The sequence below is a fragment of the Ambystoma mexicanum genome, chromosome 8 (genome assembly GCF_040938575.1).
Source record: "Ambystoma mexicanum isolate Mex_15411 chromosome 8, UKY_AmexF1_1, whole genome shotgun sequence".
Classification (NCBI taxonomy): Eukaryota; Metazoa; Chordata; class Amphibia; order Caudata; family Ambystomatidae; genus Ambystoma; species Ambystoma mexicanum.
The window spans coordinates 833,662,569-833,686,246 of NC_090929.1; the positions used below are offsets into that span (position 1 = coordinate 833,662,569).

The following is a 23,678-nucleotide window of genomic DNA, read 5'->3' on the forward strand; positions in this document are numbered from 1 at the left end:
GGTGTCAGAGAAAGAGGGATAATATCATGGATGACCTAATGAAATTGAAATGCATGGGGCAGTGCTGGGGTTTGAAGGGTGGTGGGGTGGGGAGAAAGAAGCAAGGATCATTCCCGGGGACTGGGTGGACATCACTCAATGGCTTTTGGATGATGCGGAGGGGATATAACCACAAATGACTCTCAAGGGAAGGGCCTGCTGGCGAAAGCACAGGTATTTGAATGGTGGTTAGGGGGCTGAAGTAGGGTGACCAGTCGTACCGGTTTTCCCAGAACCGTCCTGGGAAATCACCCTCCGTCCCAGGGTCCCTGGAGTTATTTAATTTGATAAATCCCATCCTGGGATTGAATGGTTGGGTGTCTACGGTCCCGGTTTTTGCCGGGAAGTGATTCCGAAATCCCGAAATCGGACGTGGGGCAACTCTTCCTGTGCTTGAATGGTGATGTGAATGCTTTTCATGCCCCCATTTCCTCCCCATAACCCACCCTGGCCGCTCTCCTCCAATGAGAGGAGTGTGCCTGTGAGCACACACCACACAACAGGCCAGTGACATAGAAGTAGGACTGCAGTTTTATTTGGGTTTACTGTAGTCCTACTTCTATGTCTATGGCCTGTCCCTTTTTTTTATATGGTGACCCTAGGCTGTGGGAGAGAAACAGGAATTAGACTCTGGAAATGGGTGTGGGGAGGAACAAAGGGGCAGGGCCAAATGGCGAAACAGGGATGGACTTACCTGGCTTGTGCACAAAACATTGCCAAGTTGCCACTTCTCACCAACCTGCTCACCGCTCCACTCTGTAGCCTACTTGCCTTGCCCCAGCCAATGAATGAGTTGTGTGAGAGGCAGGTGTGAGGACGGGAAGTCAGGCAACAGCTGCTCTGGACGTGCTTGGTGGTCACATCAGTCAAGCGTCCCTTCAACATTTTCGTTTTCAATGGAAATACTTTACCCGTGAACGGGAGGCAAACCTTCCAGGACAGCACAGAAAAGCAGGCGGGCAGCAAAGAAGGTCTCATTGGTCAGCTGGTCCTATAGGCTGACGCTGGCCGAATACAAGGGTCGGGCTAAAGTCCATGTGTCGGTCCAATCCAGACCGAGCCTCGCCTCGCTCGCCCAGCTCTACATGTAAATAGGAAAGACTGAGGGGTAAGAGAATTCCGAATCCAGAAAGCATTGTCCGGTACACATTACCAAAAAGGTGTTCCGGTGCAAGCAAAACAAAATGGGAGTTTACACAAGAAACAAAACGTATCAGAAGGCAGAATGGTAAGACCGAATGCTAGAGTGACAGCAAGGCCACCCAAGGTCAGGAGCCCACTGAACCTTCCTAACTTGAAACGGTATTTCACACATCACAAGGCCTAATACAGTAGCACCCGTAGAAGTGAAAATTCTGTGATTTAAAAAGTGTGGCGGAGCGGAGCTACTCCACACCAGCAGTGCGCATTGAGCAAGAGTGCTGGGCCCTAACCCCAGGTCTTATCAATTATTGAGAAAGATGTCGAGACATTATTTCATCTACTGCTCAAGCACTAAAGGATGATACTAATCAATCTTTAGCAAGGGTTATTGAGGGGAATAGTGTTTCTGTGACAATGAGGATGAATTTAGATCTTTGTGGCTGGAGGGGAGCGATAGAAAACGCATGCCTTGCCATCTTGCTGTGCTGGGAGATAATAGCAACAAGGATTCAGGAGTTGAAACAATGGCCAAAGAATACTCCATTCTGAACTATGTGGCAGTAATATTGTGTGGAAAGCTGTTACAAATAATGTTTAGGACTGTACAGTAAGGAATTGTTACTGTGGTGCCTGTCCTGATAGTTCTGATATGTGTTTCAGTGGTGAAAGTGATCAATTACAAGAATATTATATCCCTGATTGGTGAGAGGGGAAATATCATTGTGACTCCCTACGTGTCAGGGGTTTCATGAAATATGGCGATTTAAGCCGAATTATGTTTTATATTCAAGCACGTTTTGTGTGTAATGCTTTGTGTATTGGAACATACAGACGTTTTGTTTGAACCTTGCAATGCTAAAGAAACTAAAACAAGTCAAGGTGTTGAGGGGCAAGCCATCTAATCCTCTGTGGAATTTGAACCACTGAGCAGACGTCAGCCAGTGCATAGCTCCAGAGGATGTGTACACATGGTCATGCAACTTCATCATCACAATAATTCACCACGTTACTGGATTTTGACACACAAATGGTATCTAAAGTAGCGATAAGCAAGAGCAATGTTTAATAATTAAGTAATAGTAGAATGCTGTATCTGCTTGTCTGCTGAGTTAGAAAGCGTGTACCGTGCAGATCTATCATTCAGGGACTGGTGTTCTCGGAAGCGGATTGTGGCAGTACCGTGGCCCACCCTGAAAGCTTCCAAACATGCCCCATCACAGGACTGAAGAAACTTGACCACATTTACCCCTCTTGCAAGCAACTGCATTAGTTACCCATCCAAGCTTGCTACACCTTCAAGAGAGCCTGCATCACCTACAAAGCTGTAATGCCCAAGCTACCATCAAGTAGCTGAAAAGATGACCATTGTAGGAGGACGGCATAACACTAGGCGGCAAAATATAGAAGACCAGAAAACAAGCATCCTCTTGGGAAGGTCCCATACTCTGGAACGACCTTCATTCTAACATCAGAGCAGCTACTTCCCTCCTGTGATGCAAGGACTTCATTTAGTGGTCACCAGAGGTCGCAACTACGACCTCTGAGGCCTCCCTTGCGACCTCTGTGGTGTCCCTTGTGACCTCTAAAAAAATACTTAAAAACATCTTTTTTTTTTCTTTTTGTAATGCAAGCTCCTTGGCTGTGGCCAGAACCATGTGGCTCTTTAATTCTGGAGTGCCTGGCTTTCTTGTTCAGGCCCCTTAAAAAAAGAAGAAAAATAAGAACAGGAGTGCCACAAGTCTAACACTTTCAGCACTGAGCCTAAATAAGAAAGAATAGAAATACCAAATAATGTGTCTTTCTGGAATTCGATACAATAATTGCTACACTCATTCAAAGTTTATTTCAGGCACACTTCAGGGGGTGAGTCACTGATATAGTCTGTTCTTAAACCCCTCAACTCAGCCTTTCATCCTTCAGAGGTCGATAAATGAGTACCAACACAGGTTGGGTGATATTGTGTGTATATTTTTTCTATATAAAGCGCTAAAGCGTAAATGCTATATAATAACACATCATTATCATTTGGTCATGGACGTCTGCTTGCATTCACAATAATTTGGTAATATGGGCCTACACATACTGATCTTAACGATACATATGGCGATCCATTCTTGTATGAAATGTACATCACATTATAGTGATATTGTAACCATATTTTTCGTAGTGTACAATGCTATGTGATGCCTCTTCCGGTTTTGACAATGGGTGAAAGGTCGTGTTCCATCGCTTGCTGCGATATCACTTCAGGGTGGGGTCAAATGACATCACTTCCTGTAGGGTAATCAGGGGTCAAGGGTCGTGTGATGTCACTTCCGCTACCCCTGGCATTTTGGTGAAATGACGTCCCTGCTGTGATGCCCCTCATGGAACGCTTCACCAACAAATGCGGGCCATGGACCAACAAGAGGATCCACCCACTTTGTTGCACTCCCTTTATTGTCTAGTGCACCATTGCTTTCTAAGTTCATGCTAAACAAATCACCTACACACATACATACAGTCATACATGCATTTGGGATGGGAGCACATGCAAGGGTGCTCTACCTCATCCTTGCAACTGACAATATTTGTTGTTGGTGTCTTCCAAGGCATTTCTCATGTGAGGGAAGAGGCCCAGGTCCCTCTCCGCAGCTTTAGGAAAACCATCTACTCCTCTGCAAGGAAGAAGAAATGCCTGCTTCTCCTCGTGGCCTGCTTGAGAATGGTGCAGGAACTACATAGAGCAGATGGAGCATGGGTGGGAGTCGACTCTGGCCACAACTCATGGACGTAGATTACTCATAGTACTCTTTGGACTTCAATACAAGAACGATGAATAGACCTCCAACTTGCTCTAGTGAACTAGGTTGTTTCATTGGTAGAATTGAAGGCAAAATGCACTTTAAAATAAAAATGTTGCCTCATGTAAAGGGCACTGCTAAATAGTTACTGGCATGTGGAAGAATAGGGCCTTCGACTCTGCCAAGAAGGGGAGATGTGGTTTAGGGCATGAACTGCTGACTGGACAATGAGGAGATGTGAGTTCCAATCCCAGTTTCCACTGATAAAAATTATGTGATATTGATCAAATTCCTGTGCCTCGACGTGCTTCAGTTCCCTTACAAGCCCAAAGGTATAGAGTTGGCTAAACACCAGTATTAAACTGGAATAGACTGAGCTGTCTTGAACTACCCTTAAGTGACTCAATGTATGGTGCTCCCTTATGCAAATCTTCTAACACACACACACACACTCACACAATCTTTCTTGGTTTTGCCTTCAATGTAATATACACTTTATCGTTATTGCAGTGGCCACAACTGTGATCAGTTGCTTTGCCTGTTACGACCCAGCTCAATTCGTTCTCACTACCTATTTAGTGGAGCGATCTCACAATATCTTTCAGAATCCCTCAGATGATCAAATTCAGTGCTCATGTCACTAATAACTAATTGACTGGCATAGACAGACACACAGTATTCACCACCCAATAAATAACTTTGAAAAAGTAATTCTACAGCACAAGTAATAATATTTTCCTGAAACGTAATGCACATTAGCACCCTAGATGGGTGTGCTAGGGGGTGCTAGCCAATCAGGCGACTCGGAATGTGGGCTGTACTGTATGGTATAAACCCACGTTCCGAGCTGCCTGGGCCCCGAGCACCAGGCACCCTTTTCCTTTCCTTCCCCTCTCCCTTTCACCAATTAGCACCTGTGTAAATTCCTAAACAGGTGCTAATGGTGTCTTCTCACCAAAACATATTTATGGAATAGTAATGAAGGGTCTGGTTAGTAGTAAACTTAGATAAACTTTAGTTGTGAGGCAGAAGGGGCAGCTACTTATGTGACGAATCAACTTCCGGGGCACCACTGGTGCAGGGATGAATATCGGTTTCTAAACCATCAATCAGGCCCACAACTCTAGTACAGCAGAAGAGAAAGGAACAAATTGGAAACACGAACAAATTATAAACTTCCTTGTCCAATTTTGGTAATGTGGACGGAACAGCAGGCTTATCTCCGAAAGGTAGTGAATCGTTGGTTAGTTGCAACTCAGCGAAAAATCTATTATTACCCAATGATAAAAGGCACTGTCCGGTCAAGGTTGTATACAAATATGTACTTTATTATTATCACAACACACAATTCTAGTGGCACTACGAAATACAGCCCACCCTGTAAAGGAATGCCCAGGACAGTTTCAAAGAAGGAAAACGGATGCACTCTGGATACTGACAGGAGGGTGGTCAGTACAGTAAATAATCACAGCAGTTCACGGATACTTGGTTTCAGCACAAAGGGAGCAATGGGTCTTAAAATGTATCTCCAGAAAAGGACAAAGGGGACAGAACCACAATGCACCTTGTGTTTTTAGGTTTTAGGTGTTCTTGGTGCTTGACAGTGTCGAGTCGACAGAGTTCAAGATGGGTGACAGATGCGGGTATCAGGTGGTACCAGTTCAGCGAGTGAAGCTGGACAGACGGCTGAAGGCTGGCCTACATGGCTGCACGGGGTCAGGAATTGTTGTCTCAGTGCAGGTTGGAGGTTCTGCAGCACTGTCCGAGGCATCTCGTAGGTCTTTGAGCGACTACAGCGTAACAACGGTCAGTGATGCAGTCAGTTGCAGCTCAAGGGACTTGACTGGATTGAAAATGTTTTTTATGGCAGACGTCTGTAGATGCTCATCGATGCACTTCTCCTAGCTTCTTCACTGGGCTTGTTTCGTCCTTTAAGGCAGATGGCCTAAAGCTGAGGAGTGTGTTGCAGACAGCTGCCTTGTCCTTGGTTTATAGCTCAGAAACAGGGTCCATTCAGTTCCAGGGTGCTTTGCAGCTTCTGCAACAGATTTCAAGATGGGAGACAGCTGCGGGAATCAGTTGGTAAACAGTTTGGCGATTGAAGCTGGACAGACGGCTGAAGGCTGGCCTAAACAGTGGCTCGGGGTCAGAAATCGTTGTCTTAGTGCTGGTTGGTGTTCTGAAGCACTGGTCGAGGCATCTTGGAAGTCTTTAAGTGACTGTAGTGTAAGAATGGTCAGCATTGCAGTCGATTGCAGCTCGAGGGACTCAACTGGCTCGAAAATGTCCTTTAAGGCGGACATCGGTAGATGCTTGTTGATGCACTTCTCCTAGCTTCTTTACTGGGCTTGTGTTGTCCTTTAAGGTGGATAGCCCAAAGCTGAGGAGTGCGCCTTGACCTTGGTTAAGGGTTCAGAGACTCTCTGGTACTTCCCATAAAGGAAGCTTGCTGTAGAGCTTAACAGGGCAAGCTGTGTGCTGGCAGAGTACGCGTTCTGTAGCTGCTGGAGGGTCCTCTGGATTTGGTATATCCTTCTATTCCCTTGGAGATGTTTAGGTGAGGGATCTTGTTTCCCTCTTGGAGGTCCTAGCCTTCTTTCACTGACAGAAGATGTAAGGCAGGCTGTATCTTCAGCCAGGGTCCAATGATGAGTTCTTCCTTCTGCTTCTGGTAAAGCCTTCAGGTGATCTTCCAAAAGAGAGGTTCACCCCTCTTTTAAAGCCGAATGGGCTGCACTGATTGGTGCAGGCCAAGCCTACCTTAATGAACTAATCCTATGTCCCCACCACCAATGTCCTGTATCTGTGAGGTCATAACCATAGTGCTTTGCAACAGAAAAGGTAAAGAGGTGAAAACATGTAATACTAAGTTCCATCCATCTTCCTGTCTGTTGTGGGTCAAAGGGTCTCTCTGGTAAATGGAGCTCTCTGTGGTTCCTGATTAAAGCGACAGGTCTCCCTTGAAGCTGCAGCGAGACGAGACTTTCTGGCTCCTGCAAACCACATCCTCGTACTACTGTAAACACACAGTCCCAGACATGACAGCTCACTTCAATTGATACTGAGGCGGGAGCTGGCTTCAGGTGGACACAGTTGCATATGAAAGGTTGTTGTGGTCTCCTGTCTTGTTTGTCAACCTCTGCAGCCAGGCTTGTTTGAAGTACATTCTGGATGTATGTTAATCGCTGCCACCCACTGCAGGGCTAAACAAAAGAGCAGGCTGGATCCATGGAGCCTTTGTTAGTTAATCATGCTGGCCATGGCATGGTTTGGTCCTCCCCCTTCTGGAGATGCACTGTATACTGCTCCTGTCATATCCCAACTAAATATGACAGGATGGACTGCGCCTGTAGGCTGCGTCCACCCAGTGTACACAAGTCTATGCACATGTCATGCGGTGAGCATAGGAAAAATGTGTGCAGAATAGCCCCACACATTTTCTGGAGGTTGATATATCATCATTCAATTTCATTTAAAAAAATGTCAAGAAAAGCCAGGCAAGCGCTGTTAGGAAAGATTTCGTAATTGTAGGGAACTTTCCTTCCATGTGGCAACCCCTAAACTTTTTGCTATTGTTTTCAACCTGTTTTCTTGACTTTGCCAGAGAAGTGCAGCCTTCTGCCGTACTCCTCTGGGCTTTCGCTCCTTTCTTACGGGGAAACTGACATGCCCTTAAGACAGTCAGTACCGGGGAACGCTGTTTCCCGTAGTTTCTTTTACCGTGTCGCCATTTTAGTGCAACACGACACAAGAGGGCACTGTAAGCTAAGTTACAGCTCTCTTGGGTCTCTAGCCTTCTACAGACCCTAGACACTCTTGTAGGATGGTTTTTGGATCGGTGCAAGTCATTCAGGGACTGGGCTGGTGGCAGCGATCATTTGGTTTATTTTGAGCTCCTTTTGCCGTTCTGAGCACCTTTTTGCCGCGAACACAAAAGGGTGGCCCGGCTACCCAAAATGGCCGGACCACGAGGCTCCTTTGTCTCGTCCACTGTCCGTCTTGCTCCCTTTACCTTCCCCCGGGTCAGGCGACCCGGGGCCTTCCTTATTTGGGCATGTAGTTTCCCGCGAAACACGGTTGCTTTCGCGGGCTTCTACATGTCGTTTGAGTGCCCCCAGGATGTGGGCTGGGCTGTCTGGTCCCAATACACATCCTGGGTGCCAGAGAGTCTAGGGTGGTGTGAATGCCTGGGACCACCGTGGTCCGTGATTGGTCCACGTATGGTATGTGTGTTGATGAGCGGATCTCCCATTGGCTCCCCTCCGTTTTGGCGCGAAGGGAACCGTGGATAAGAGGGAGCTGGAAACACCACTACCATGTCGATCTCCTGAGTTCTTACGAACCCAGGGATACAGGAGCCAAGTATCCTGCGAACACGAGGCTGGACCGAGGAATCGCTGGTGACCCCCTGAAGAACTTCTGCTCCTCATTGCTGTCGTCCGGTGAAGCCCTTTCCACCTAAGATCGAACAAGAAGGCCTGTACTGGCGCTTCGACCTATTGGAATAGCAGGACCAGCTATTCCCGGCACCTTCATCAACTCCTGCCGTAAGCCTTCGGAAGTGTCTCTGGGCCATCCAGTTGACTGACCAGCTTACTAAGGAGTCCTGCTCTGTAATCGCCGACAGGTTGGGTGGTATTCTGAGTCCGGGGCACGCTCACACGCTTCGTTTGCTTAGCAACCCTAAGCTAGAGGTGAACGGTGCTCGTTTGGCTTGAATACACCCGGCCGTTCCGTTGCCCTGCCGTGGCGACAAAACTGTGCAGGATTCTTCGATCGGGACGTCTTTTTACTCTGCACGACGACGAGACGTTCCCTGCTCTTCAGAACCTGCCAGAAGCTGCATCTATCGAGGAGAAGCTCGGGCCTGCTTGCTTCGGGGACCGGTGAGTAGATTAGCTAGGATCTGGTCGCCCGCCTGCAGTGCCCCTTGCTTTTCCCCGCTGTAAATACAGCACCCCTTGTCCGTACTCGCGCCCTACTTCTGCCTCACAGTGGAGGCTGCGCTAGAGTCGCGGACCGTGTTCTCCTTCATTAGGGCACCCTACAGAGCTGTCCAACGTCCTCCGAAGAGCTTCACCTTCTGCCCATTGGCACCGGCGTGTGCAGGTACTTTTGAGCGCTAGGCTCCACTCTTCGTAGGGATTGGACTACCATCCAGTTAGGGGCCTCAGAAGGCGGACATATCACACGCATTGGTTCGCACTGCCTGTTTTCCTTCCCCTGCAGGTGGATAACATATTTCGTGCTGCTAATGCTGTGAAACTGTGTATTCTGTATATATATTGGGTGGATAGTGTATGTGTTGGTTTAATATCGTTGTATATTGCTGCTTTTACTGTGGTTATTAGTTTCAAGGCCTTATAATAAATGTGTATCTATTTTTGATATAACAACTGTTTGGAGTAGTTTGTAAGCGCTCTTGCTTTGTGTGCTCACTGCGGGCTTTCAGTCACCCTCACCCCTCTTGAGACCTAGTCTTGACCGCCGCGATCGCTACCTTGATTGGTCTGGCTTGTCCAGAGGTTACCCTGTTCCAAGTAATTAGGTTGGCCTTCTGAACTTCTGCGCCACCAGGACAGAGTTCAGAAATCCGTCTTAACAAATTGGTGGCAGCGGTGGGATAGAGAGCTCAGATGGTCCACGGTAGAGAAAGAATGTTTCTCTGTTGTGTGGGCCCTAAGGAAGCTGCGGCCCTACCTCTATGGGACCCACTTCACTGTGCAGACTGACCATAAGCCGTTAAAGTGGCTAATGAACATGAAGGGGGAGAATCCAAAGTTGCTTAGGTGGTCCATAAGTCTACAAGGCTTCGACTTCACTATTGAGCATAGGCCAGGTGTCCAACATAGCAATGCTGATGGGTTGTCCAGAATGTTTTACCGACCTGAACAAGAGACTCATCCAGGGGTGTATTAGTTCCCCCTGTCCATAGTCTGGGAGGGGCGAGTGTTAGGAAAGATTTCGTAATTGTAGGGAACTTTCCTTCCATGTGGCAACCCCTAAACTTTTTGCTATTGTTTTCAACCTGTTTTCTTGACTTTGCCAGAGAAGTGCAGCCTTCTGCCGTACTCCTCTGGGCTTTCGCTCCTTTCTTACGGGGAAACTGACATGCCCTTAAGACAGTCAGTACCGGGGAACGCTGTTTCCCGTAGTTTCTTTTACCGTGTCGCCATTTTAGTGCAACACGACACAAGAGGGCACTGTAAGCTAAGTTACAGCTCTCTTGGGTCTCTAGCCTTCTACAGACCCTAGACACTCTTGTAGGATGGTTTTTGGATCGGTGCAAGTCATTCAGGGACTGGGCTGGTGGCAGCGATCATTTGGTTTATTTTGAGCTCCTTTTGCCGTTCTGAGCACCTTTTTGCCGCGAACACAAAAGGGTGGCCCGGCTACCCAAAATGGCCGGACCACGAGGCTCCTTTGTCTCGTCCACTGTCCGTCTTGCTCCCTTTACCTTCCCCCGGGTCAGGCGACCCGGGGCCTTCCTTATTTGGGCATGTAGTTTCCCGCGAAACACGGTTGCTTTCGCGGGCTTCTACATGTCGTTTGAGTGCCCCCAGGATGTGGGCTGGGCTGTCTGGTCCCAATACACATCCTGGGTGCCAGAGAGTCTAGGGTGGTGTGAATGCCTGGGACCACCGTGGTCCGTGATTGGTCCACGTATGGTATGTGTGTTGATGAGCGGATCTCCCATTGGCTCCCCTCCGTTTTGGCGCGAAGGGAACCGTGGATAAGAGGGAGCTGGAAACACCACTACCATGTCGATCTCCTGAGTTCTTACGAACCCAGGGATACAGGAGCCAAGTATCCTGCGAACACGAGGCTGGACCGAGGAATCGCTGGTGACCCCCTGAAGAACTTCTGCTCCTCATTGCTGTCGTCCGGTGAAGCCCTTTCCACCTAAGATCGAACAAGAAGGCCTGTACTGGCGCTTCGACCTATTGGAATAGCAGGACCAGCTATTCCCGGCACCTTCATCAACTCCTGCCGTAAGCCTTCGGAAGTGTCTCTGGGCCATCCAGTTGACTGACCAGCTTACTAAGGAGTCCTGCTCTGTAATCGCCGACAGGTTGGGTGGTATTCTGAGTCCGGGGCACGCTCACACGCTTCGTTTGCTTAGCAACCCTAAGCTAGAGGTGAACGGTGCTCGTTTGGCTTGAATACACCCGGCCGTTCCGTTGCCCTGCCGTGGCGACAAAACTGTGCAGGATTCTTCGATCGGGACGTCTTTTTACTCTGCACGACGACGAGACGTTCCCTGCTCTTCAGAACCTGCCAGAAGCTGCATCTATCGAGGAGAAGCTCGGGCCTGCTTGCTTCGGGGACCGGTGAGTAGATTAGCTAGGATCTGGTCGCCCTCCTGCAGTGCCCCTTGCTTTTCCCCGCTGTAAATACAGCACCCCTTGTCCGTACTCGCGCCCTACTTCTGCCTCACAGTGGAGGCTGCGCTAGAGTCGCGGACCGTGTTCTCCTTCATTAGGGCACCCTACAGAGCTGTCCAACGTCCTCCGAAGAGCTTCACCTTCTGCCCATTGGCACCGGCGTGTGCAGGTACTTTTGAGCGCTAGGCTCCACTCTTCGTAGGGATTGGACTACCATCCAGTTAGGGGCCTCAGAAGGCGGACATATCACACGCATTGGTTCGCACTGCCTGTTTTCCTTCCCCTGCAGGTGGATAACATATTTCGTGCTGCTAATGCTGTGAAACTGTGTATTCTGTATATATATTGGGTGGATAGTGTATGTGTTGGTTTAATATCGTTGTATATTGCTGCTTTTACTGTGGTTATTAGTTTCAAGGCCTTATAATAAATGTGTATCTATTTTTGATATAACAACTGTTTGGAGTAGTTTGTAAGCGCTCTTGCTTTGTGTGCTCACTGCGGGCTTTCAGTCACCCTCACCCCTCTTGAGACCTAGTCTTGACCGCCGCGATCGCTACCTTGATTGGTCTGGCTTGTCCAGAGGTTACCCTGTTCCAAGTAATTAGGTTGGCCTTCTGAACTTCTGCGCCACCAGGACAGAGTTCAGAAATCCGTCTTAACAAGCGCACACCCACTGTGTTGATGGCCGAATTCCTCACAACTTACCATCAGCAGCTGAAGTGGGTGAGCCTTTGAGGGCAGATGCATCTGCAATTGGAAAGAAAGTATTAAAGCAGTGGTGATGGTGTCTTTAGAATGTTTAATTCCTAAGCAAACAATAACACAGATTACTTACAGAAATATCTTAATTTGTGCTTCCAGAAAGGACAGCAACCCATAAAGATTGGCAAAAAATAATGTATTGAGAGGACTAGTACTATGAAGGCAAAAGTGCAGTTGGAAGGCTGTTTTGAAGATAGTACTTAATAACCTTCCAAGCATTGATCTTTCCTTTACAGGGGGTCTGCATATCAACTTGAAATGTGATGCACAGTAACCTAACCCTGAGTTATACTATATTTTGTATTTTATTTGTGTCTTTGGTTTATTATAAACCTTGCACAGAACAAATAAATACTTTTTTAATGCAATTTATAACAAAATAGCCTTACACACCTCATAATTTTGCATAAATTCATGAAAATAATCTTCAAGTTGAGTATATTTGATTTCAAGAACACCTATCAAGAACCTTAAAATACCCAAAGATAAGGATATTTGTAGTGTTTTAAATTGGAAAAGGTAATTTAGCTCGCAATACTCAGAAATAGTCTTCAACTCTGAGCTCCAGCGAGGGTTTGAAGAGTTCTCAGAAGAGATGCATTGCCCCCAGGCAGCACATGTGCGCCTTGGGTTTGGGGGGAGGGGCTGACAGGCGAAATCGCTGTGAATGCAGCAGTACATTCGGGTTCCTTTTTATGACGCATAGCCTTGTCTGTTCCAGAACTGTTCTTTGTCTGCCAGAGGTTTGAAGGTCACAGGCCAAGTCATTTTTGTAAAGTATCGCCCCACTATGAGAGTTTACAAAACATGGGTGAGTATGGGGGGAGGGGGGTGGGACTAGACAAAACAGAGAGGGGGCCCTTCTTATATAGCTTGGTGTCTGAGCTTAGTCTTTGAAGTCGGCTGAGTGAATGTTTAGTACGGTGCTATATTTCTCCAGTTAAAATATTCTAGAGAAAACTTAGGCAGAGCAAGCAAAGAGACAGAAATACATGCATCGGATATAGTTTACATTATTCGAGTTTAATATAAACAAAACCAATAATAGAACTCTAAATTATCTGAAATAAATATAACTTGATGCATTATTCCGAATTCACAAATGTTACGTTTATCTCTTCCATAAATGAGAGACAGAAATAGGAATTAAAACATAGACAACGTACAAGAGGAAGAAAGCTGTGTAAACAGCACACATGTCATAATGGGTTAAACAGCAAACATGTCATAATGGGGTAAACAGCAAACATGTCATAATGGGTTAAACAGCAAACATGTCAGGGCTAACTGCTTTCGTATTTCCAGCTCAGCTTTGATTAAGGTGATCCCATTCCTTTTCTCTATATTTGGACGACTTTTTGGTCTAAGCTGTCAGGATGTTTAACATTTTCTTGTGATTCATTTCCTTGTGATTCATTTTTCCTTTCTTTTGCTTTTATTTCAAAATCTGCTGTTCTCTTTAGTGGCCATGTTACAAATTGTTTTAAGCGTTAAATCTTTCCTGGTAGTCAAAACTGAGCTGAAACATTGTTTTTCATTTGTACCTAAGAAGCTAAAACGTGATCCGTGTATAAAGCTTTTGTCACCAAACGACCACTGCTTTGCCGGAATACAGGGATGATTATTGGCTAATCTGCTCTCTCAGTCCCACACTACTACTAAACCAGAGGTGATCCCAACCATAAAGGTAGAACAGATACAGCACGAAAGGTATATTTCCTTCGCCTCTTTGGGAATGTGGCCTGAGAGCAAGTTATAGTCTTCAAAACCAGTGTGATCCGATACAGATGCAATAAAAACAAACATAATACAATAGTGCCAAGATAAAGGAAAGTCCAACCAACGTTCCAGGAAATAGGAACTAAACTAAAAACTAACAACGCACACAACTAATTAAAAACACAAAATACTCACCAATGTAAAGGAAACACAGAATTCAGACTTTGGAATAAAGGGACATTCTGGGAGAAGAAAGGGGTGCAGGAAATTGTATTAAGCGGCAAATGTCAAAGGTACTTAAAAGTGTCTTGAAAAGGCAAAGAGTGGGGTCTTATACATAATTGTGGCCCTGTGAACATTAGCCTGCGTCGCATCTAGATGGAACTGTGAATATTAGCATGTCCACACTTAGATAGAATTGTGAACATTAGCCTGCGTCGCATCTAGATGGAATTGTAAATATTAGCATGTCCACACTTAGATAGAATCCTGAACATTAGCCTGCACCGCACATAGGGGGAATTGTGAACATTAGCCTGTGTCGCATGTAGATGGAATTGTGAACATTGGCATGTCCACACTTAGAGAGAATTCTGAACATTAGCCTGCGTCGCATCTAGATAGGACTTTGATTGAAGGAAAGCATGCCCGTGCCTAGATGAAACTTGAATGTTAACATGTGCCACACTTAGAACTGTGAACACCAGCCGGCGCCACATCTAGACAGGATTGTGAAGGCCAACAAGTGCCACACTTAGACAAAACTGTGAATGTTAGCATGCTAAAGGTCAGGTAACCCACTAACCAATATAACCTCAAACTCTGCATACCTATCTCAACCAAAAACTCACACAACCATCTCTCGCACCACAAGCCGCACACACTTCACAACACTGCAACAACACATAAGCCGGAGCAACAGCACACGTGGACTGACACCGATCCAATATCTACACCAAAGCTCAGCACCCGGTGTATACCGAGTTGAAGCTGCCAACAGAACACCACTCCTCTCACTATCCTACTCCCTCTTCACCTTACTAACCCATCCCACCTTATCGTTTGCAGATCCGCCAGAGCGCCTGGGGACCAATTCCGTTGGTGACGGTGCGCGGTACAAATACCTTTAACATTTAACATTTAAAGGTGAAACAGGAGACAGGACCACTGCAAATATCTTTATTACGTGTCTTGATGGCTCAACATTATCGAGCCAGGTCATTGATGATTTACTGCACTCGAGACAATTTTGAGCCAGTCAGGGCATGCTGTTCTAGTGGCAAGTTGGCATCGAGTCAGTTTTCAGATGGGGTTCTCTGTGGATCAAGTCAGCGTTTGAGACAGATCAAGTCAATGACATCTTACAGGTTGAGTCAGTGGCTGAATTGGGTAGAGACAATGCTTCCACTGGGTCTGGTTAGCGTTTGCGATGGTTGGGTCGATGGCTAGCAGTGAGTGGAGTCAACATTCAAGTAGGGTTGAGTTGGTGCTTGGCATGTAGTGAGTGGGGTGCTTCCACAGTGACAAGCCAGCGGTCAAGTCAGAGCAGTGATATGCTTCACTATGTTAAGTCGGCGTCCATACACCCCGAAGAAGAAGGTAAGGGGCTCATAATTCTTAAAATGCCAAAAGCAGCATTGCCGGTCCTCTAGAGGCTAAACAAGTGAGTCAAGGGCAGTTAAGCCACCTTGAAGATATCTCAAGGTGGTAAACAAAGTCCTGGGCTGCTTCTGGGCTTCTGCGTTGCTGAGATGCCTGATGCAGGGTCTTTAGGGACAAGCTGAGTCCTTTGTTTCAGTACTTCCACTCCAGGAAGGTTGTCTGGCACCTATAAGAGGCCTTCACCTCCAGTAAGCAGGATCCTAGTGTCAGTGCAGAGGCAGCAGAGCACTGAAGTGGATAGGCAGAAAAGCTTTCCTTTTCCTTTGAGCCTCCTGTCTTCACTGCTATTGCTGAGGACCTTGGAATAGACTGTATCCCCCAACATAGTTCTTGTATTGAAGTACAAAGAGGAATGAAATAAGGGCAGGGATTCCCCCCTATAATGGTAAACCGCTACAGCAGATTGGTCCAAAGCCAACTTGTTGTCAGGGATCCAATCTATGCTGGCTGCTGTAAGAAGTGTTCTTTGCCTTCTGATGTCATACCAGGAGTGTGTAGTCTGCAGGAAGTGTGGAGGGGGCAGGATGTGAACAAGCACTAGTGATATCCAAGATGGTGGATCCCAACTAATGCTTGGCGTGGTAATATATTCAAAATATATGGGGCATACTTACGTACCCATGCAGGGATGTTAATCATTCTAAGAGTGGTCTGAAATGTGAGCAGCAGAATTTGGCTTTGGTTGGAGTCTGATGATCAACACAAAAGATTAATTGCCCTGTGGTTCCATTTGTGTGATATTTATTGACATTCATCAACTGCTTCCCCTTGTTTAAAACATCTAGAAAAAGTGCGTACATGTCAGTGCTCCCACAGAACAGCACATGTGTTTGTAAGATCTGCACCAATGCACCAATGCACAGAGTCTGTATACTGCAGAGCCAGTTTGGAGGGGGCATCATTGTTACCGGTCAAAACGAGCAATGATTTTGCACCATAATATATTCTAGCATCATGGAGCCACACATTTCATTTTGTGCCGATCCAGGAGCTGATTGGCCATTAAACTCAATGTGCAAGGGCCCATCCACTAGTTTAGGGTTTCATCGCTGCTTTTGAATATTAATCTTCACCCTCCCCATTAGGCCATGGACTTCTTCAACAGAGGCAATGCAACAAAATAATGCATTATGAGCAAAACCTTTAGCGCCTGATTTGACACCTGTAGCACTCTCCTGCATTTACCCATGTTCACCAATGGCTGATCAGAAAGCAGCCACAAGTGCACAGGTTATATTTGCAGGCAGGACACACAGGTCAATGGGGATTGCACTGGCTGTTGAGATAAGTGCTCACCTATTATGTGACACGTTCAGATCCCATTAGAGCCCACTAAGAGCGCCAATGCAGCCTTGAGGTAATGACATAACAGTGACATTTCTATGTTTTCACAATCACCTAATCTCGGTACAGGCATTTTAGAGGTAATTCAGGAGAGGTAGTAAGTATCACTGTATTGCAAGGTGATATTCACATTGAAAATCTGCCTATTTTTACAACCACCCCAGAGGAGCAGGTAAACATTGTAAATAGTCTCAACACATGCTTAAAGGTTTGGTTTTTCCTGCGCAAAAAGGAAGCAAAAATGCTTCCCTTCAATACACGAGAAAGATTTGAATGGAGACGTTGGAATAAAGTGAGGAAGTGGGCATCTTGGAGGCCTATCCCTTCACCATGTAATACTGAAAAGGTTCGGAATGTACCCATGTGTGCATTGAAAATATACAGCAGTGATGTGAGCCACGGAATCGTACCAAAATAACGGAGGTAAACATTCAGAGAACGAAAATGCTGAATGGAGAAGGCTGCATTTCACTGCATATGTATGTGGGGTGTGGGGGATGTGGGTGAGGGTAATAATAAATGTGGTGGGTATGAGGGGACTGCAGGGGGTCTCCTCCCACATATATATGCAGCAAACTGCATTATAAAAAATACCATTTTCGGCCTCAGCTTTTTTTTTCTAAGAGGTGATCATGTACATCCGTGAGCCAGCACGGCACATTATCCATTTCACCCTCAATTGACGATGGAAATGTATAGGAAACAAATATGCCAACTGTTTTTGTTCTCTTCTGGAATGATACTTGTACTATTCCAGAAATACCACTACTGGTACAAATGTAACAGGGATAAAGCTCTAATTGAGCATACCTTTATTAATACCACAGGCAGACTTGGCAGTGCTACTGGTGGTATTCGGACCAAGAAACCCACCCAAGCTGTAATGGGGCAGCCTGTTTCATATCATTCTGAGAGCTGTAAATGGAGCACCATTACATTGGGCAGTAGTAACAGCAGGACCATGAAGAGACACACGTGCTGATACTTACTAGGAAAGAAGATAAGTGACTATCATCCGTTTCTTCATAGTTATATGGTCCATTCACAGAACACTTTCACATTATGATTCAGAAGAGGATGTGCGAGCGAGATCTGGTGTGTGAGAGAGGGAACTGGAATCCATTACAAGCTGACAGAGGCATTTTCTAGCAGCGGAAAAGAAGTTTTTCTGCACCCATTGGTATTTTCACAGTGCCTTTCATGGTGACATGTAGGCAGGGCACTGAAGTGTAACTTTAAAACATCTGCTGCATGCTTCTTGTGCTGCCCGGCTGGTGGTGGCATGCCAGGTGCCCTTGTACCATTACCATAATCACATTTAGGGAAAGGATCCGCAACTTTTGGCTCTCCTGATGTTTTGCACTGCATCTCCAATCTTCCCTAGCCAGCGCATTCAAAGAAGAGGGATCATGACGTCTTAGTCCAAAAACATGTAGAGAGCTGCAGGTTGTAGGCCCCTGTTTTAGGGCCTACTGAATTTCACATTAGATAATGACTTCCAAGCCCATCAAATCTTCCCGTTCCTGTTTCTTGACAGCACAAACCAGACCTGGCTTCTGCTATACCTAACAATATTGCCTTTTGATATTTGGTGCATTCATTTATTACCATTTCTGTAATAAAGGGAAACAGTTTGTAATGTTTCATCATGGTATGATCATGCAATTATAGCTGGAACATGCTAACCCATTCTACATTTGTACACTTAAGGAATGAATTGCAGTGCCTCTCACGGCCACATCTTCACTTTTTCCACACACCGCATTCAGGTGGAGTCCAGTAGTGTTCATTAACGTTACGCTCGGTTATTAAGAATCCTGTACAATTTCAATGATCTCTTGACGCAGTGGATGAGTGTTTCAATTTGCCCCTCTGCCGTCTGAGAATTATATGGAACAAATATAGCTCACAAGCTTAAAGTCAATCACAGAATATACTTGCGTTAGTCTTTTGCTGGCCTTCATGCAAAGCAAAAGAGAACAAAGATAGGTCGACTACCCCTTCCTTTAGTCCCTGAGGCTCAACAGGTCAGATCAATGACAATCTAATTCAAAGATTGTTCAAAACACCTGTCTAATATTTCAATTAGACATATTCATTTATTTTAATACAAGTTTTGCTAAACTAAAAAAGGCCTCCAAGTAAGTCCTATTCATACTAATCTAAAATATTTTTCAAACCTGTGCAGAACACTTACATTCTTAAAGGTGACAATGCACCATACCATCGAACTGAATACAAAAAAGAAAAAATCGAAGAAAGGTGTAAAATACAAGGGAAAACAGTTTCAACTACTGTTGGTATATATTGTTAATTCATAAATTCAAGAAAAGATCTCGCATCAATAGCCATGATCATTCCTGCATAATTAAAGGCGACAATTATCTAAGGAGACAGCTCTTTCTACTTTAATATTTATATATAGCCTCTCTGTACTACTGTACAAAGTTATTTGTGAGTGTACATAATGTTATAGATTAAAAAGGACACCGTTGTAACAGTTTCCTCGAATCTAGTTGACATATGTTTCGGCCATATCAACTCATACCGTTCAATCTCACAGTGCTGTTGGTCTTATTAGTTGGGGCCGTCTTCAGGACAGAGAACGTGATTTAAACATGTAGTTTATGCTTCCCAAGTTCAAGGTTCCTTACAAGGCACTCTAAAAAGGAAAATTAAAAAGACATACTTAAAAAAAACATTCAAGATGTTCATTGATGGTTCTATTCTTAAAATGGTGGAAGCGGCATGTCTTATTATGCCACCACATTAACTGACTTGTATCTCACTCAGATTTCTTTGAGACATTTAGAAATATTCTTGGCGCCGTCTGGCTGCTCTTTGGATATTCAATTCAGATGATGTAATCATTCACCATACCTATGGGGATACATGCCCCTATTAGTATTGACCTCATTTGGTTTAAATGCATTCATTATTTGTATTGCAGGATGCAACCATTATTGTGTATCAAATGGGTACCATAGAATTCTGCTTGGAACAGCTTATTCTTATACTGTTTCCGTGATGTAGTCTGCGTGAAAGATCTTGATATTATCTGTCTATGGCGGTCTTCACCGCTATTCGAAGGGGCGCTATGTTCACAATTGCACCCACCGTCTAGAAATTGAGACAGAGCCGAACAGAAATCAATTACTTTGTTGATCCATTGCAACGATATTGTTATATTGCAAAATATTACATGTAGCAGCGACTATATTATTATGCAGTCGCCCGTGAATCCTGTAGCATCAACTATTGGTAATTATACAACATTTATCTTTGTAGTTGCTTTTCAAATAGTTGTTGTGGCTGCAAAGTTAATTATAACCTATTGCAGAACAAAGAGATAGGCAAATACTATTACAGTTCGTGGCAATCCCTTGGGGACCTACTGGTCTATTGCATATGTTTGTCACGGCAAGTTGTAAAATGTAACCATGCGAGCAAAGAAAAAACATTGTGTATACTTTTTGTTCATATAGACAGAGTACCGCTTACCTCAAAATCATTTGGTATGCTCCTGCTCTTTCTGTTAGCCGTTACCGTTTCATGTGATGACTAATGTCGAACAACCTTAATTTCTGGTCACACGGTCATGTGATCGCATGTCAGTAGGTCCCCAAGGGATTGCCACGAACTGTGATAGTATTTGACTATCTCTTTGTTCTGCAATAGGTTATAAAGAACTTTGCAGTCACAGCAACTATTTGAAAAGCACCTACATAGATAAATGTTGTATAATTACAAATAGTTGATGCTACCGGATTCACGGGCGACTGAATAATAATATAGTCGCTGTTACATCCAATATTTTGAAATATAACAATATAGTCGCAATGGATCAACAAAGGAATTGATTTCTGTTCTGCTCTGTCTCAATTTCTAAATGGTGGGTGCAACTGTGAACATAGCGCCCCTTCGAATAGCGGTGAAGACCGCCATAAACAGATAATATCAAGATCTTTCACGCAAACTATGTCACAGAAACAGTATAAGAATAAGCTGTTCTGAGCAGAATTCTAAGGTACTCATTTGATACACAATAATGGTTGCATCCTGCAATAAAAATAATGAATGCATTTAAACCAAATGAGGTCAATACTAATAGGGGCATGTATACCCATAGGTATGGTGAATGATTACATCATCTCAATTGAATATCCAAAGAGCAGGCAGACGGTGCCAAGAATCTTTCTAAATGTCTCAAAGCAATCTGAGTGAGATACAGGTCAGTTAATGTGGTGGCATAATAAGACATGACGATTCCACCATTTTAGGAATAGAACCATCAATGAATATCTTGAAAGTTTTTTAAAATAAGTCTTTTTAATTTTTCCTTTTTAGAGTGCCTTGTAAGGAACCTTGAACTTGGGAAGTATATACTACACGTTTAAATCACTTTCTCTGTCTTGAAGACGGCCCCAACTAATAAGACCAACAGCACTGTGAGACTGAACTGTATGAGTTGATATGGCCGAAACATATGTCGACTAGATTCGAGGACACTGTTACCAACTTTTGTCTCTATCTCAATCTACACTAAGTATTACAAGGGTGTCCTTTTGAATCTATAACATTATGTACACCCCCAAATAACTTTGTACAGCAGTACAGAGAGGCTGTATATAAATATTAAAGAAGAAACAGCTGTCTCCTTAGATAATTGTCGCATTTAATTATGCAGGAATGATCACGGCTATTGATGTGAGATCTTTTCTTGAACTTGTGAATTAACAATATATACCAACAGTAGTTGAAACTGTTTTCCCTTGTATTTTACACCTTTCTTAGATTCTTTTTTTTTGTATTCAGTTCGATGGTATGGTGCATTGTCACCTTTAAGAATGTAAGTGTTCTGGCCAGGTTTGACATTTTATTTAGATTAATATGTATAGGACTTACTTGGGGGCCTTTTTTAGTTTTGCTAAACATATATTAAAATAAATGAATATGTCTAATTGAAATATTAGAGTGGTGGTTTGAACAATCTTTGATTGAATTAGATTGTCATTCATCTGATCTGTTGAGCCTCAGGGACTAAAGGAAGGGGTAGTCGACCTATCTTTGTTCTCTTTTGATATATAAGTCTCCCATTTGATAGTGTCAACCCCTGATATCAAAAAACAGGGAGTACCCAATTTTAAGCATTGCTTCATGCAAAGCGAAAAGGATTCTTAATAACTTAGTGCGATGAGAACAGAAAGTTCTGGAATCCCTCTGAAAAGCCTAGCGTTTCTAATGCCAAATCGAATCTTTATCGCTGCAAGATCTACTCTGCCATTTTGCCACCTGTGGTAAATGTCCCCTGAGCGGTACATGTCTGTGTGCCTTCTTTTGGTTTTCACTACAGGGCCATCAATTACTTCCTCCTTTCCTGTAAATTTTACCGAAGTAAAAAATACAGAAGAATTACCAAAAATGTTAAATAAATATAGATATGGTAGTGGGGTAAGGGGTTAAAATGAGAGGGGCTGGGGTTAAAAGGGTAGGAAAACAGGAGGCTTGGGTGAGGACCCCCCAAATTAAATAAAAAAATGTAATTATATAGTTTTTCTGTATTTTTTACCTCTGTAAAATTTACCACTCTGAATTTTACTTCGGTAAAATCACATATAACCACCTAAACATGGCTGATCAACTGTATTCCTGTACCTCCAGGAGTACATTTGATCTCCATCTGTAATCGTGGAGCTGTGGAAAATGTATCGCCCACAGCATTTTTACCTGTACTTAGCTCCACTGTATCCTCAGACAAAGGGATTACCCCAGGCAGTACTGCCAGTCCAGTGGCCATAATACAGACTATGTATGCTGGTGATGCTCAATACCTTAAAACCTTTGATTTCTTTGAATAACCAACTTTTTTTTTTCAATTAGGGCCACCAGGAGCAAAGGGCAAGCGAGGACAAAATGGGGAACCAGGTATGTTTGCCATCAGGTTTAATTCAAACACATTCATGTGATGTTTTCCATAACATTACCTGTCATAGCAGAGAAAAAAGGGATACGTATTGACACTGTTAAACAAACAATGTACCAACTATATCACCTGAATATCATGCACGGGAGCACATGTGGGTGTGTTGTCATATTTATGTCACTGTTGTATTATGTCATTGTTTATATTGAACAGCCACTTTTATGCTTTTCATGTGCTTCATGACTTACTTGTACTCTGGGCTCCATGTGTTTGCTGTTGGATGTTGGTATATCATCATTCCTACATCATGCCATCAGCTTATGTGTGTTTGTTTGTTTTATTCACTTATAATGCGCACCAGACCTGAAGGTAATAGGGTGCAACAATACAGTACATGCGAAGCTTAGGTTACATAGTTACATATTTGTACAAAATACTCAAATATATACAGGTAGTAAAAGTAATACAATAAGAAATATACAGGATATACAGGATATAATACAGGTTGCAGGTAATATATAAGGGGAGTCATGGCAAGGGCAATAGGGAACAAAGCAATAGGTAATGTACAAGCTGTATCTGTAGTAGGAATATGTACAGGATTGCATGAGGTGGTAGGGGGTGAAGAGGCACTGGCTAGATGGTCGATTGTTTCAGGTGGTTTGTTTGTTTTGTTTGTTTATTTTATTTGTATGGCGCTCCAAACCCAGAGGTAGAAGGGCGCTTAAGAATTTGGTTACAGCGTTAAGAAGTATCTTAGTGTTGCATACTTCGTACAAGTTTATAATATATACATATATATACAGTGATCAGTAAACAAGAGCAAATGCAGTACGTACAATATACAGTTTTCAATATAAATACAGTGACTAAGCCAGTTACCGCACGGTTCTGGTGTTAATGGCGTTATTCTTT

General features: G+C 44.2%; 1 protein-coding gene across 1 annotated transcript in view; it reads left to right on the forward strand.

Moving 5' to 3' along the window:
- LOC138472495 (collagen alpha-1(XIII) chain-like) overlaps window positions 1-22,933 on the forward strand; it is a 179,053-nt gene extending 156,120 nt beyond the window's left edge. The window contains exon 3 of the mRNA XM_069610708.1: window positions 22,721-22,933. Coding sequence (XP_069466809.1) covers window positions 22,721-22,806 — 86 coding nt within the window. The 3' untranslated portion in view covers window positions 22,807-22,933. The remainder of the gene's footprint in view (window positions 1-22,720) is intronic.
- The last annotated feature ends 745 nt before the right edge of the window (window positions 22,934-23,678 follow it).